The sequence below is a fragment of the Tripterygium wilfordii genome, chromosome 22, assembly GCF_013401445.1.
Source record: "Tripterygium wilfordii isolate XIE 37 chromosome 22, ASM1340144v1, whole genome shotgun sequence".
Taxonomy (NCBI): Eukaryota; Viridiplantae; Streptophyta; class Magnoliopsida; order Celastrales; family Celastraceae; genus Tripterygium; species Tripterygium wilfordii.
In genome coordinates this window covers 12728035-12741731 of record NC_052253.1, presented here as the reverse complement: position 1 = coordinate 12741731, position 13697 = coordinate 12728035, and the positions used below count along the sequence as shown (strand labels likewise).

Sequence of the window (13697 nt, the reverse complement as noted above, 5' to 3'; positions counted from 1 at the left end):
AAGGGAAATGCAAGAAGTTGATCTAAATTCGCAGTGAGATCAATTCAAGGGTAAAAATGAAGAGCTACTCGAAGAAATCCAGAACTTTTCAACATAAGTTTTATATCGTCAAATACAACTTCAGAGTGCATTATTCTTTAAAACGGACGTAAGCAACTAAGCATTGAAGTAGATACACTGAACGTACTATTACTATAGACCAATATATTTATATTCTGATATCTTCTACAGAGGTCCAAATCCACAGAACCCTCCTATGGTCCTTTTATAGGTCATCTGATAGGGCAAGTCCACGACACGACAACATAAATCTGGGTCCTCTGTATTCACCAACTGAATCACGCCTTAAGCACCATCGTCTTCAACGTTGTTAACCCGCTCGCATTCATCAATCCATTCACTATATCTGCAGTCAAACAGTGTCATGTCATGTTGGGCGAATCTCAAAAAGAATAGATGAAATTTGGGGAAAAAAATAGATATCAACTTACATGTCGATGGGTTCAGTTAAAGCTGCAAGACCAGAACAGAGAAAAAGGGGTTAGTGAATTTCTAATTCAATCTGAACCTGGAAAGGAGGTGAAAAACAAGAAAGCATCTAAAGATCCATCTAATAATTGGGAAAAAAAAGAAACGAGCTTTACAAAGGATCGAATGTTTTGTGAACTTTAACATGAGAAAATAGTTTTTGAAAGTGATATAATCATGACACAAAATCTTTCATCACGAACTCCCAAGTAACTGATAGCACAGTTGCAGAAAGGATGCAAAAAGGAAAGAAATATGACACAGGCAGCATTTCTTTACTTGCAAAATGTTGACAGAATGTGACAAGGTCATGCATTCTCAAACACAAGCAGAGGCAGCGACAAGAAGCCTATAACACATTCATATCCAATCTCAAAATAACAAATAAGGTGTCCTTTAGTCTCATTCTAAAGTTGAGTCTCAATTGGTTGATTGAAACCTGGAAATAGACTAATGTTGTCACATTATTTCATTCACCTCTTACGGATGGACGCATAAAGTTAAAAATCTTTGAGTCGTGCACACATAAACTAGTATGCCAAAAGAAGTTACTGCATCAAAACTCTCCAGCTCCCCACACGTATATGCATAGAGGTTCTAATATTCTACCTTTATGAGTCGGGAAGACTTAAAAAGGTGGAAGCATACTTCTCTCACATTTTTGAAATTCATAAGGCCATGTCATAAACAAGTCATACCTGTGACGGTTGTGCTAAAGCTCTCCTGGCAAATGCTGCATAGAGCCTCGCCAATCAAATTCTTCATATCACTGAAACCCAACAAGTACATTAAATAAGAAGGTGAAAGTCATGCACATTAGCAGAAAAAGAGAACCTAGTTTGGACCCTTTTCAACAGCATAAATTTGAAGAATTCATGCATGATATTACACAGCGCAAGGAAAATAAGAAAACTAGACAGAAGTTCAGCACTTTTAATCGCACAGAAACTTGCTCCTTCTAGAATACGCCTAAAGTTAAACTTGTCAAAGTTCCTCAACATTGGGCTGCAATTGCATCCCTGAAAGCTTATACCCCATTTCTCATCCACATGGAAACGATTGAACCTTCAACATACTCTTTTTTTTTTTTTTAATGTTTAAAGTTTTATTAAAGCACCAACGGGGTGCCACCCAGAGAACTACAAGGAGGCTGGGAGCAAAGCCTCAAGCAGATTGGTACAGACAGAGGAACACCAAGACTTGATACAACTAAAACAAATATCACTATAGAAGCAAAAGGAATATCTCTTTTGAATCAAATATTCTGTAGTTTCTCTCTTTCCATATAAACTGAGAACTTACATTTTACATTCAACACTAGTACCATGGTTGCAGAAGGGGCAACTGAAGACAGTATCAAGCTTGTCCATACGCTTCTTAGGTGGTGGCTTCGCCTTTGATTTCCTTTTCCCCATGTATTGACCTGGGTCTGCACCCACATTGTCAAGTAAAAAATACATCAAATTGTAAGCAATCAAGTACCATCTGGGCACCAAATTAAGGTGTAAACACCATCACATCACAGCCAAAAAAAAAATAAAATTGAAATGCCAAAGCATTCAATGCATAAAACCAAACATAAAAATCACATATTGACATGAGCATCATAGTAAAACACACCTAGCAATACTATATATAAATGATTAAAAGTAAAGTCATCCTTGTATTACAAAATTTTCCATTAGCCCTCTTTGAAAAGCAACTTCGATGATTTTTAGACAGAAAATCGAAGAAACACCCAAAATCTGAACGGAAATTTAGCGCCTTGGACAAATTTCACTTCGAAGCAAAGGAAAAGAAAGAAAATATACATGAATATCTAGACAACCTCGTCAGCTTCATGAAGAGAGAAGAAGATGAAAAAGGAAAAGAGGGCTAAAATATAAAAAACCTAGATTCAGTTTCTGTCAATTTGCTACAATCCCCGGCATAATTAAGAGATACAATAATAAATCAAAAATAAAATCAAAGAAACACAAACCTCACGCCGGATGAACGCGAAGCGACAACGGAATCAGCAAGATTCGAAAAGCAACAAAGACAATAACCAAACGTGTTTCGAAAAAAAGAGAGCAAAAACCCTAATCGAGAACCATAAAAGTTCGAAGAGGAAACGAGTTGGCACGGAAATTGAATCGAAGAAGGGAGACAGGGGAAGCGTACCTGAATGGAATCAGAGCAAGTTTGTGCAGAGAGAAGAAAAGAATGATAGCCCTCTGTAATCTGGAAATTTTGATCCAAGACTTTGGATTTATTTGTCAGCAGAGGAAGAAGGAAATAATGAAAAAGGCAAAAAAAAAAAAAGGGTTAGAAGCATCAAACGGCGTCGCAGAACAAGTATTGCCATTTGCCAATGCCAGCCGTCGCTTAACGGCTAAAACAAATTTTATTGATCAAACAGAAAGAAGTACAGTATGGTGGGTCAGAGCCCAAATAAGTCCAGGTATCTCGCATTCGTACGGTAGCCGGCCCAATCAACCGATGCGGCCCACTTCGCAAGCCCATGAGCCTAATGTTCACTTTCCGCTGGTTCAACTATTGGAGACCTTGATGGAGGTCTTTATATCTTTCGACAAGTTGGGTTGGCTACGTCCTTGGGCAGTAGTCAGGTAGACTTCGGGCATAAACTTGATATGCTCCAACTATTGAACTTCTCGTCTTCTTTTACGACACGTTCATGCCAAATATTGGCTCATTGTCTACTCGTCACTGGCACAACTAACAACCCACAATTGTCTGCTTTGGGCTGAAGCCTTCACGAATTTGCTCTCCAGACCCAACGCCCTCACTTAAGCCTAGAAAACCAATCATACTGGATTAGGATGTAGGAACTCCTTATCTACTAGCTGCTCCTTCTTTACTGAATCGATGTGGGATCTCATCAACCCCTTGAACACTTTGAGCAACTAAACTGATTAACCAAAGACTAACCAATTCAGGGTTTCTGATCGCAGCCATGGCTACCTCAGAATCTCCTTCCAATATGATGCACTTGAACCTTTCCTTCCTTGCAACTCAAAGTGCTAATTGGGCCATGATTTCCCAAGGGTTGGTTATGTTGTAGTGATTCATTCGACATTTCAGTCTAGCTAAGGTATTGTGATATAGACCCTCCTATACAATACCTTAATTGAACTGAAATGTCGGGTAAGAAAACTCGATTCGACATTGTCAGATTGACTTATCAAAAAATAATGTAAATAACTCTTTTCCCTTAAAAATGTAGTCATGGTTCTCTGTATTTGCTTTAAAAGATATGCTTATGTTACGCATTTTATTACTTATAACATCATGCTTGCAGGAAATTATTATGTTTGATTTGGTGTCAATTAATGGCGTTAACAAGTCATTGATGTTAAAATCAGCCAATAAAACCTTCGAAAATCAGAACTCAAACCATAATGCTCGTCAATCTACAAATAAATTTGATTAATTTGATCTTTGGTTGACATGATTTTGGACCAAGTTCACAGTTTTTATCAAATTTATTTGCACCACTTCTATGGATGACCTCTAAAAACTTTACTGGAACTATATAATATAATTTGCAGTGTTGTAAACCCCGGTAGCCGACCCGGAAATGAGGCCGGTTTCCGGTCAGCCTAAATTGTTGTTTTTTTAAAAAAAAAAATTACGCAAATAAAATATATTTTGTTTTGAAATACCATGAGAAATATGTTTTCTATTGGAATTGAACCTTGGACACACTTCTCGTTGGAATCAAATCTTGTGCACACGTATGTCTAACCTAGTTGATTGCCAACCGAGTCACCTCTCATTAGTATGTAAATAAAATACATTAGGTATGTAAAGTTGTAACCGAGTCACGTCTCATTGATATGTAAATAAAATAAATTATACATGTTGTTGATATTATCATCACGTCATTCTATTTTTTTTGGCCAAAACATAACATAAAAGAGATTATAAGAAATTAAGAATCCTCGCTAAAAAAAGAAAAGAAAAATAGAATATTGAAGCCACTTCATAATATCACAAAATCTACTACATTCAATAATAAATAATTGATCGATCTAATGGAAAGCCCATCATTTATAGGCTAAAATCTACTACATCAAATACTAAATAAAAGAATCTACTAACTAACATGCCCTTTCAATCCAAATTGGAGTATAAATCCAGCCAAAGTTTGGAGTATTAAATTGTCTACCATCACCGATCAAACACCTACTCGTAGGATCATCCATGGCAACCACAATCTTCTTCTGTAATCCTGCATTCAAGCCTGAAACAGCACAGCATCCATATGGACTAAAGAATATGCTCACATCACTGCCCATCTCATTCACCTCTACCTCCTCCCAAGCAACAAACTCTCCCTGCAATTCCAACCTATAAACTTTCACAACAGACCTCTCTTTCTTACAAGCATAGATTTTTCCATTGAATCCGAACACAGATGAAATCCGCAGTCGTAGTTTGCTCTCCTTCTTAAAGCTCTTCCAAGAGGAAAATTTGACATTGAATTCCATGACTCCCCCATCATAATCCACACAGTAAAAGAAATCATTACAGCAACTCGTGAACATTGATATCTTGTAGTAGAATGTGCATGGGAAGCGAGTCCAAACCTTTTCGTAATTAACAAGTAAAGTATCAACCTTATAATTCCCAACAATGAAAACCCTACAATCCAAACTAGTTGGTGGAGCAGAGAAGCTTGCAGCAGTGATCATTGAGCTTCGTCGCGGAAGATCGATTCTTGACTTTTTTAGAGGATTGAAAAAGAAGAGGGATTCAGTTGGTTTCGATCTCATCAATAACCAACCATGAGCAGATGCTAGGCAATCAGTTTCGAAATCAAGTTCCTCAATCTTGACCGTTTCCACGGTTCCTTGCTCTATATCAAGAAAACCATGCTTGTTTTCCCCATTCAATTCCCTTAGCAAGAACAAGAGTGGTGGTTTTGTGAAAGATTCCTTATTATTGTCGTTAGAGCTTACAAAGAGTCTTCCCATGACTTCCAAAAAGAAACGAGAGTTGAGTTGCTGGTTTTGAAAGACTAACTGAGAAAGTAAGAAGACAAGTTTGAGACCGTGGATAGTAACTGAGAGAAGAGATTGATACTCTCGAGAATTGCTGGTTGATGTGTATATATAGTAGATATGTTTGATTCTAATCCTTTATGAGTTAGGAGTCTCAATACCGGTTGATGTCTATATATAGTCTACATATATGGTTTGATTCTAATGTTTAGGAGTACTAATATGGTTAGAATTAGAACTCCTAAAAATTTAAGGATTTTTACTACGAAGACAGTAAGCACAGCAAATTAAAACAACATTTTCTTTTTTAGCAGGAACAAAGCCTATTTTTCAAGCGGGCTTTAATTCATTATCTTGCAGTTCATGAGACATATCTTTGATAATGTATAAAAATAAATGCACTGAAAGTTAACTTTCTCCCTTAGCTATCATGAAGCAGCAGGCAAATTCTTTTGCAAAGGATGGTTTGGAGGCTGACCTGAGATGTGTTCTTCCAGCAGCTTGACCTCTTATGTTCTACTCTTGTTTCCCACTTGTTGTCCGTTCGATGCCTTTGAAAAAAAGAAACTCCAGACCACAATTCACTGGCTAGACCCATCAACCCATCAGCCATCATTCAGTTGTTGGTATAACAAGCCCCATTCAGCCGAGATTAATTCTTGTGAAGTTGGAAGTTTTCTCAACTTCTGTTTTTTTCCTTCTATACAGAGGCCCAACTCAGATCTTTGACATCAATCAGAGAGTGCAATTTTGAACCTTCTGGGATTCCTAGAGGAGGGTCTGCGCATGAAAAGTTATCAACATTAAATAGCTCCCATTCTTTAATTCCACACTTCTCGAGGGCGGAAACTAATCTTCTGCTCTCCACCTCATTTGGGTATGCCCCATCTGGGCTAACAAGCACAGCCCCTGTATAAGACTGTCCGGCAACTCTTGCAGCTCCGCTGTAATGAAACAAACCCCAGCTAAAATCATCTGATACATCTACAATTGTCCAAAACTCATTAGAAACAACACCATTATCCAACACACTAAAATTAAACGTTCCTGGAACTTTGCCTCTCTTTACCCGATACTTTCGCCTTCTCCAGACAAGCCTCCCATCTAGAGTTTTTACCCGAAAAACTGGCTCATACCAAAACGTTCCCCTTGCCTTTCCCCGGTAGAATAGCTGGTACTGGCATGGAAATTGATCATAAGCTGGGTTTTGTCCTGCCACAACACGCCAACTCCAATTGAGACTCCCCAACCAACCCACAAAAAGATCTTCAGCAGTTTCATGACACAACTCCTTTCCTCGAAACTTAACCATAGGAGGCACATAAGGTTTTTCGGGGATTTTGGCATCCAATTGAAGACAATTATGTTTCTGTAAAACACATAGGGAAAAGGCTTCTAGATTTTGACTTTCATATGAAGCAATACATCGATAATTACACACCTGATCCACTGGACTGCACTTGTTCAAACATTCAAGAGCCTTCCTACAATTAGGATCCAAGAGACAGTTCAGTATCTCGGTCCCACAATTCCTAACCATGCAGTTCAAGGTAGAAAAGCCCTTTGCTCTCAGATTTTTCAGGATTGGGACTGGCCTTATATAAGCATTGATAATGATCAACAAACAAAACCTTATATCGTCAGAATTATGTCGGTCCCATGCATCAGACACAGTTTTGACAACTTCCAAAGCTTCACTTTCCTTTCTAAGCTCAGAAGTCCCAATCAATTTGCCAAATAGCATCCCATCAGTTTTCCTATGAATATTCATTCCGCCTAATTTGTTTGTCAAAACCTGAGAGGAATCGAAGCAGATTATATTTGGAATTCTTCCACTATTGGTCTGAATCCACTTCACCGACTCTTGATTCGTAACAGCAACTATCACCAAGATATCTGCACTGTTTAGTTCCCTTTGCACATCAGCAGCTGTTTCCCCACTTGACCAGCATAGGTCATCAGTGAATACTAGCATCTCATATCCATCATCTACCCATTTCAATCTATCTGCCTGCATAATGGAATAAAGTGTGAGCAAAATGTATAGAGCCCAAGCAAAACTATAATAGCTGTCAATTAACCACTGACCAAGCACAGCACATCATATATACTCGCACCAAGAAACACACACAGAGTTTCCACCTATTTTTGGGTAAATATTATATGTGTTTGTATATATATATGTATATATACACAAACATATATCTTATATTGGCTTTGAGCTCTTTCATTAAAACATAACATTACTTAATTGAATATATTAGTGAAATATATAAACTCGCATAAGAAACAATAGCAAATTAACCTCTCTCTTTTTTGACCCGAAACCCTGGACAAGAAATTAACCTTAATCCCTAAAAGTTAAAATTGAACACAAATCCTTCCTCAAAAATTACTAAGAACACAACACAAGACATGTATTGCACTCAGTCTTACCAAAGGCCAAGCTATGAATCAATTCTTTCCAATCTATATAATTCATGTGTGCTTGGATATTTCCAAGGGAACCTCTATTGTTTTCTCAATCAGCATCCAAGCTTATCACTGTCTTAATTAAATCTAACATTTATAATTTCTGCATCACTCTCTTTTATTTATTCTGAAACTACAAAGCCTACACATAATTTGTGAAATTAGGAGTGCTTACAGTGTGAAGCATGACTTCTTGCCAAGAGGCACAGTTCAGAGGGCTGACGGTTCCTTCACCGACGAGTGCCACAATTCTCACTGGCCGTTCAGGTCGCTCTGTCACCGCGCATTCCGTCGTTTCCGAAATCGCGTGAGTACTGCTCACTGTGCCGAATGTGGACAATAACATCGGAAAGCCAATACGAGATGTACTCTGGTACCGGGGAAATGAAACCAAACGGGCTCTTGGGGTAGCAGTCCGGTGTTTCAATGAAGAACCGGTTCGCGGCTTGAGCAAAGAAGACGGTGCTTCCAGAGATTGGTACATGATGTTGGAGAAGGTTGGAGAAGGTTGGAGATAGGACTGTTGAAGGTTGGGTTGGACTTCAAGGAATTCTTATCGGGAGCAGCTCCAACCTGAATTTCGACCCCACTGGAGTCCCTAGAACCAACCGGATTTTAAAATTAACTATCTATTGAAGGTCGGTCCAACTAATGGTGTCCATAGGCGCCACCAACAATGTGCAAAAAGTAGATAGGAAGTGACCATGGTAGAAGGTTTTTTTTTTTTTTTTTGTTTCCTAATGCGAGCTCAAGACTAATCCTTCGAGATTGCATTTACAAAGACTCGAACTCAAGACCTTACTTAAGTGACTAAAGCCTCTTATCACTCAAATCAACCTTCATTGGTACTGTTGTGAGAGTTTTTACTTTTTGACACCATGGAGATACCAACCAATGAACCTTCAACGATCAGGTCAATAACGTGAATAAGTAGAGAACAAAATAAACAAATATGAAGAGTAGGTAGAGTTCATTGTGACTGTCGTAGTGAATGTGGCGGAAAATGCTATCAAAAGTGTCTCTGTGATGGTTGATGGTAGTCCTGCGGTGAACCGTGGACCTAGATTGAGAGTGAAATTTGTGGAGCGAGAGACATGGAACTCAAAAGTAAAACTTGGCAAAGTGACAATATTCCCCAAAATTTCCCTCCTCCGCTGTCTAAACAGTCGTATTTATATATGCTTGAGAGCCCGTTCGGTGATAACTAAAAATCAAGAGATATTCCTTAAATCATGGCTGCTGCCTGCTATAGACCGTGTGTCATAGATTGTGCGAGTGACTTGAGGTTCTCCTAAAAATTTGGTCTTTCAGTCGGAGAATGAAGTGTATACTGCTGCAAACTATGTCAGAGACCCATTGAGTAAGTGGTTCGAGGTTCTCTTAATGAGTTGACTTTTTTTAGTTGGAGAATGAGGTGCTGGGCTTCATGCTAGGCCAAGCCGTTGGGCATGTTGACACTTGAGCAGTTGAGCTATATGAGCTATATGGTATCTTGGATCCATCTTAACTGGTCTAGTCTAGCTGCTGTGCCTTGGCCCTTGGATGCAGACTTGGGCCCCGGGTCATAGTAGCGCAATTGAGTCTTTGCACCCCTTTGCCCGATGAGGACTTGGGCTGCTAATTGCTTTGTCATGGGCGGTTGGGCTCGATTTGGGCCTGATACCAAATTTGGCCCCTACACTAGGGCTGCACATCGGGTCGGGTCCCGGGTTATCGGGCCAGGTTTGACCCGACCTAGAAATTTTTAATAGGTAAGTCACCCGACCGGTAACCCTGTTAAGGATTACAGGGTCCCCACCGGGTCACCGGGTTTGGGTTCCGGGTTACCCGGTTCCTTTAATTGGGTCTAGGCCCAGCCTATTATCCACAGGCCCACATTTAAATTCTCTTTAAAAAAACTAAGTAAAAGCATCCATTTGAGCTTTGCAAAGCTGCCAAAGGCGCAAAGCATGTATTCAATTATCAATACCCAAACAACACCTGCATCCAATCATCCATCTATCAAATGTGAATTTTTTAATTTTATGATCTTTTTTTTTGTGGAGCCATATTTATATGGTTAGCTTCTAAAATATATAGTTGTTGGATTAGTTGTTATTTTGTAATAAGCAATCCTTCCATTGAAGTTATGAAGAAGTTTTGTTCTTAATCATATGAAATAAGCATACCATAGACATGCATATATCATATAATGATATAACTTAAAATCATTACTATCAAATTACATATAGAATGATAATACTAAAAACAATTAAATAGTGCAATAAAAGACTTGAAACTTTAAAAACAATTTTGCAGATTGAAGCACCAAAACAGCGCAATATTTATCTTCTAACATTTTCCATCAAACTTCAATTTAAATGAACATATAAAGGTCGAACCTTGTATAACACAATATTTTTAAAAAAATAATGGACCGGCACTCCCTTCAAAGAACTGCGTAACTTGGGAAAATTTGGGAACTCTACAATTTTCCTTGAATTTTAGAATTTGAAATTCTCATTTGATGGCTCATAAGAGATCGACCTAGCAACTAACAATTAGAATGGGAGCCGCGATTTCATGCCACCAAGGACTATGACAGTATTCAGTTAAACCAACATTCATAAGTATCATACCCTATTTGACCAAAGCTAACCATAAACTGATAAAAGGTCCAGTACTTTACTTTCTACTCGAGAATTTGCCTTTGAAAGCCTTCTGAAGCTGTTCCCGAGATTTGGTCTTTCTACTCGTGAATTCGCCTTCAAACTCCTTCTGAAGCTGTTCCTGAGACTCGGTCTTTGCAGCCAATACAACATCATCGAGGAATCCTCTTTGTGCAAATTCTTCCGGTACAAGAGACTCGTACAGCTCAAACTGTTCTTCAGCTTCCTTCTTTTTATTCTGTAAGCTCAAGATTATTCCCTGAAAAAGAATCCCATAATTACGTATTTTTGCTTAATAGTTCCTGAAAACAATACAAGTTTATGTTCAAATTAAGCCACACAGCCCACATTTTCCAACTCGATTCTCATTGCATAATTTGTCCACTCTAAGACGCCAATTTGTCAAAGAACTTGCTAATTAACCTACACTGCCTGTGTCCTGTGAGAAAAGCTGTAGCTAGAACATGTTACTTCAAATTTCTAGCCTACTTTTTTGTGGTCCGGAAATGACTGAGATGGGAAGACAAGTGCATGAGATTGTGTTATGAACTAAACTATATGACTCCATCAAAAGTACCTAGCATTTTGTAGAATACCATCTCCTTATATAATCCTAACTCATCATCCCGTGAGCTATCCAAGTCTATGAAAATCAGACATATTTCAGGGGAATATGATTCTAACCAAGGTGGGTGTGGAGAGCACGATCAAGTGAAAATAGACAGGAAATCACGGACATATTAACTCAAAAAAGGAAAAACTCTTCAGCACCAACGATTTGTTTCCCTGAGATAATTCACAGGGAGCTTCTCATGTCAGGCAAACAAGCATCAAGGTGCTGGCTATCAATGGTGAAAAAAAAAACCTTACCTGACAAAGATAAGGCCGGAAATCCTGAGGGTTTTCATCAATCAGATCTTGAAATTTCAACAAGCCCTCTTCCAGCTCCCCCTTTAAGGAATAAAAGCATAAAACACCGATGAAGGAAAAAAGAGAGTATATGCATTTGGAAATCCAACTTTGAGAATGATGTGTTGACAACAATTTACCACGACAACATGCATTTGTGCAATTAGAATTTTTATGTTTCTCTCCTCAGTTACTCTCCTTTCACGATGTGCGATGGTCAGAGCCTTGTGCAGCATTTCAAAGACAGCTGGTCCTTCATGGTTCTTGTGCATCACCAAAGCAAGACCCTGAACAAAAAGTTAAGGCGTAGAAAAAGTAAATACACAGATAAGGCAATGATTACTAAACAAGACCCAATTTGACAGAGATTAGAATATATTATTTGCTTACTAATATTTAAGCATGTCAATGGAAAGAAAGGATGGTTTGTTATAAAACATGAAATATATCTATCCCACATCATTAAATCAGCAACAAGTCAATCAAAGGCTGAAATTAATTGGAAAAGAATCTCATGCATCATCTTAAATTGGTGTAAAACATGATTAAATTAGGACCAAAACGGTGAGACTAAAATCTGAACCATCACTGTATCTACGTGTTCCCAGAATAAATCGTGCAATGCAATATTTCTTTTAGCGGATTGGTACCCAACTGATAGTTAGAGATGAAGGTACACAAACTTCTGGATAATACAATAATTTATGGAAAGGACTACATATATGATTCTGCATTCTAATCTCGTAAAAGCCTTCTTGAACATATCAAAACTGAAAATCACGTTACCCTAAAAGGAAAAGAATACTATTAGGTATGATACATAATAGTTGAAGCCAAATTATGGGAGGATATACAATACACATTTTAATAAGTGCATGATTAAGTATTGCGGAATCAAGATGCAAAAAATGAAACAAGAAAAATTACCTAGAAGTAAAAGTAACATAGACATCGTATATAATTTGCGTTCTACCAAAGTCCTACGGGAACACGCCTTCTTTTTCCAGGAGTATATCATAATACATTCAGTAGCAATATGTATTCTAGGAGTGCTTCACCTATGCCTTTTAGCCAGCCACAAATAAAGAATAATTCTATGATTCCATTATCATAAATTCAGCTGTGGGTTTAGTGTGAATGCCACTATGAACCCTATATATCTATAATCTACAACAAACTACTATGCAACATTCGGTAAACTACCAACCATAATCAAATTGAACCAGCATTACAAGGTTGAGGACCGTACATACATGAAGAGCTCTCAGCAAAAGAGGTCTCTCCTTCAAGATTTCCTTGAACAATTTTTTAGCGTTGCTCAAATCCCCCATCGTTTCATAACATAGCGCCTGCAAAAGTCTCCACTCAACTTCCCCTGGCTCTATATCAATCAATCTCTCCACATACTTCGAAGCCTCATTTGTCCTTCCTCTCCTCATCTTACCATACACCAACACCTTCAAGGCCTCAACATTCATGGGCTCCTTCTCCAATAACTTCTCATACTCCTCCTCCTCCTCACTTTTTTCCCTTTTTATATCTTCCAATCCCTCTGAATTTGCACCACTAGAGCTTGTGTTTGCAGGAAGTGCTGCACAAGTCCTAGTATTGAAACATCCCAAAAAGAAGAAAGACCCAACAAGGAAAACCACTATTTTCACCGAAAAAACTTTCAGAAATTCACTCTCTGTTGAGAAAAAACATGGATTTCTTGAGAAATTCGAAATGGGTATATAGGGAATGGAAGGCTCCCCACAGAAGAGTCTGAATTTTGGGGAGATATGGAGCTCAGTGAGTTGAAATGAGTGGCGGTGTGGTGGCGGCTTAAAAGAATTAGATAAAGAGAGGCTCTGGCTTAGATGTTTGGGATTTTGGAACTGAGTTTCTGGTGCGAGAGAGAGGGCTTTGAATTTGATTGAACTCATTTGGAGAAGATGAGGAACGAAACGACATTGCCCAGAAGACCAGGTGGCTTGTGCGTTTACCCTTTTAAAAAAACCCCTAAAACTTAAAACCCACCATGTAGACGACATCGTTTTAAGTTGGGCTTAGCTGTAAAGTAAACTCGACCCCATGGGCCATGGCGGGGGTTGCTCTCCAGTCTTATTTTCTTGCCCTAAAAAAAACTGCCCGT

The 13697-nt window shown here is 38.5% G+C and overlaps 4 protein-coding genes across 5 annotated transcripts; all 4 read right to left on the bottom strand.

Moving 5' to 3' along the window:
• Positions 1 to 52: 52 nt before the first annotated feature.
• Positions 53 to 2843, bottom strand: LOC119990716 (transcription elongation factor 1 homolog). 2 transcript variants are annotated; one of them, XM_038836785.1, is made up of 5 exons: positions 2692 to 2843; positions 1831 to 1957; positions 1227 to 1297; positions 492 to 513; positions 53 to 406 (listed from the first exon to the last, which is right to left on the bottom strand). In XM_038836785.1, the coding sequence occupies exons 2-5, from the start codon at positions 1941 to 1943 to the stop codon at positions 346 to 348; spliced, it is 267 nt and encodes an 88-aa protein (XP_038692713.1). In that variant the 5' UTR covers positions 1944 to 1957; positions 2692 to 2843; the 3' UTR covers positions 53 to 345. The 2 variants fall into 2 exon arrangements, with proteins under 2 accessions (XP_038692713.1, XP_038692714.1); XM_038836786.1 differs by having other exon boundaries at positions 2510 to 2716.
• Positions 2844 to 4516: 1673 nt separating this feature from the next.
• Positions 4517 to 6187, bottom strand: LOC119990653 (F-box/kelch-repeat protein At3g18720-like). Its single transcript, XM_038836663.1, has 2 exons — positions 6013 to 6187; positions 4517 to 5555 (listed from the first exon to the last, which is right to left on the bottom strand). The coding sequence occupies exons 1-2, from the start codon at positions 6148 to 6150 to the stop codon at positions 4632 to 4634; spliced, it is 1062 nt and encodes a 353-aa protein (XP_038692591.1). The 5' UTR covers positions 6151 to 6187; the 3' UTR covers positions 4517 to 4631.
• LOC119990652 lies at positions 5612 to 8534 on the bottom strand. Its single transcript, XM_038836662.1, has 2 exons — positions 8182 to 8534; positions 5612 to 7545 (listed from the first exon to the last, which is right to left on the bottom strand). Exons 1-2 carry the CDS (start codon positions 8488 to 8490, stop codon positions 6235 to 6237), a joined length of 1620 nt encoding a protein of 539 aa, XP_038692590.1. The 5' UTR covers positions 8491 to 8534; the 3' UTR covers positions 5612 to 6234.
• Positions 8535 to 10352: 1818 nt separating this feature from the next.
• On the bottom strand, positions 10353 to 13535 carry LOC119990681 (protein SLOW GREEN 1, chloroplastic). The gene is made up of 4 exons (XM_038836734.1): positions 12817 to 13535; positions 11704 to 11850; positions 11525 to 11605; positions 10353 to 10913 (listed from the first exon to the last, which is right to left on the bottom strand). Exons 1-4 carry the CDS (start codon positions 13486 to 13488, stop codon positions 10671 to 10673), a joined length of 1143 nt encoding a protein of 380 aa, XP_038692662.1. The 5' UTR covers positions 13489 to 13535; the 3' UTR covers positions 10353 to 10670.
• Positions 13536 to 13697: the final 162 nt, after the last annotated feature.

Excerpts from the sequence above, each read along its gene's own strand:
- LOC119990681 (XM_038836734.1), bottom strand. The coding sequence starts at position 13,488 with ATGAGTTCAATCAAATTCAAAGCCCTCTCTCTCGCACCAGAAACTCAG. Across the intron at positions 11,606-11,703 it reads CACAAATGCATGTTGTCGTG|GGGGAGCTGGAAGAGGGCTT; the intron begins GTAAATTGTTGT and ends TATTCCTTAAAG. Across the intron at positions 10,914-11,524 it reads TCCGGCCTTATCTTTGTCAG|GGAATAATCTTGAGCTTACA; the intron begins GTAAGGTTTTTT and ends ATTCTTTTTCAG.
- LOC119990716 (XM_038836785.1), bottom strand. The coding sequence starts at position 1,943 with ATGGGGAAAAGGAAATCAAAGGCGAAGCCACCACCTAAGAAGCGTATG. Across the intron at positions 514-1,226 it reads CTTTAGCACAACCGTCACAG|CTTTAACTGAACCCATCGAC; the intron begins GTATGACTTGTT and ends CTGGTCTTGCAG. Across the intron at positions 407-491 it reads TTAACTGAACCCATCGACAT|ATATAGTGAATGGATTGATG; the intron begins GTAAGTTGATAT and ends GTTTGACTGCAG.
- LOC119990652 (XM_038836662.1), bottom strand. The coding sequence starts at position 8,490 with ATGTACCAATCTCTGGAAGCACCGTCTTCTTTGCTCAAGCCGCGAACC. Across the intron at positions 7,546-8,181 it reads AAGAAGTCATGCTTCACACT|GCAGATAGATTGAAATGGGT; the intron begins GTAAGCACTCCT and ends TCCATTATGCAG.
- LOC119990653 (XM_038836663.1), bottom strand. The coding sequence starts at position 6,150 with ATGATGGCTGATGGGTTGATGGGTCTAGCCAGTGAATTGTGGTCTGGA. Across the intron at positions 5,556-6,012 it reads GCTGGAAGAACACATCTCAG|TTAGTCTTTCAAAACCAGCA; the intron begins GTCAGCCTCCAA and ends TTACTTTCTCAG.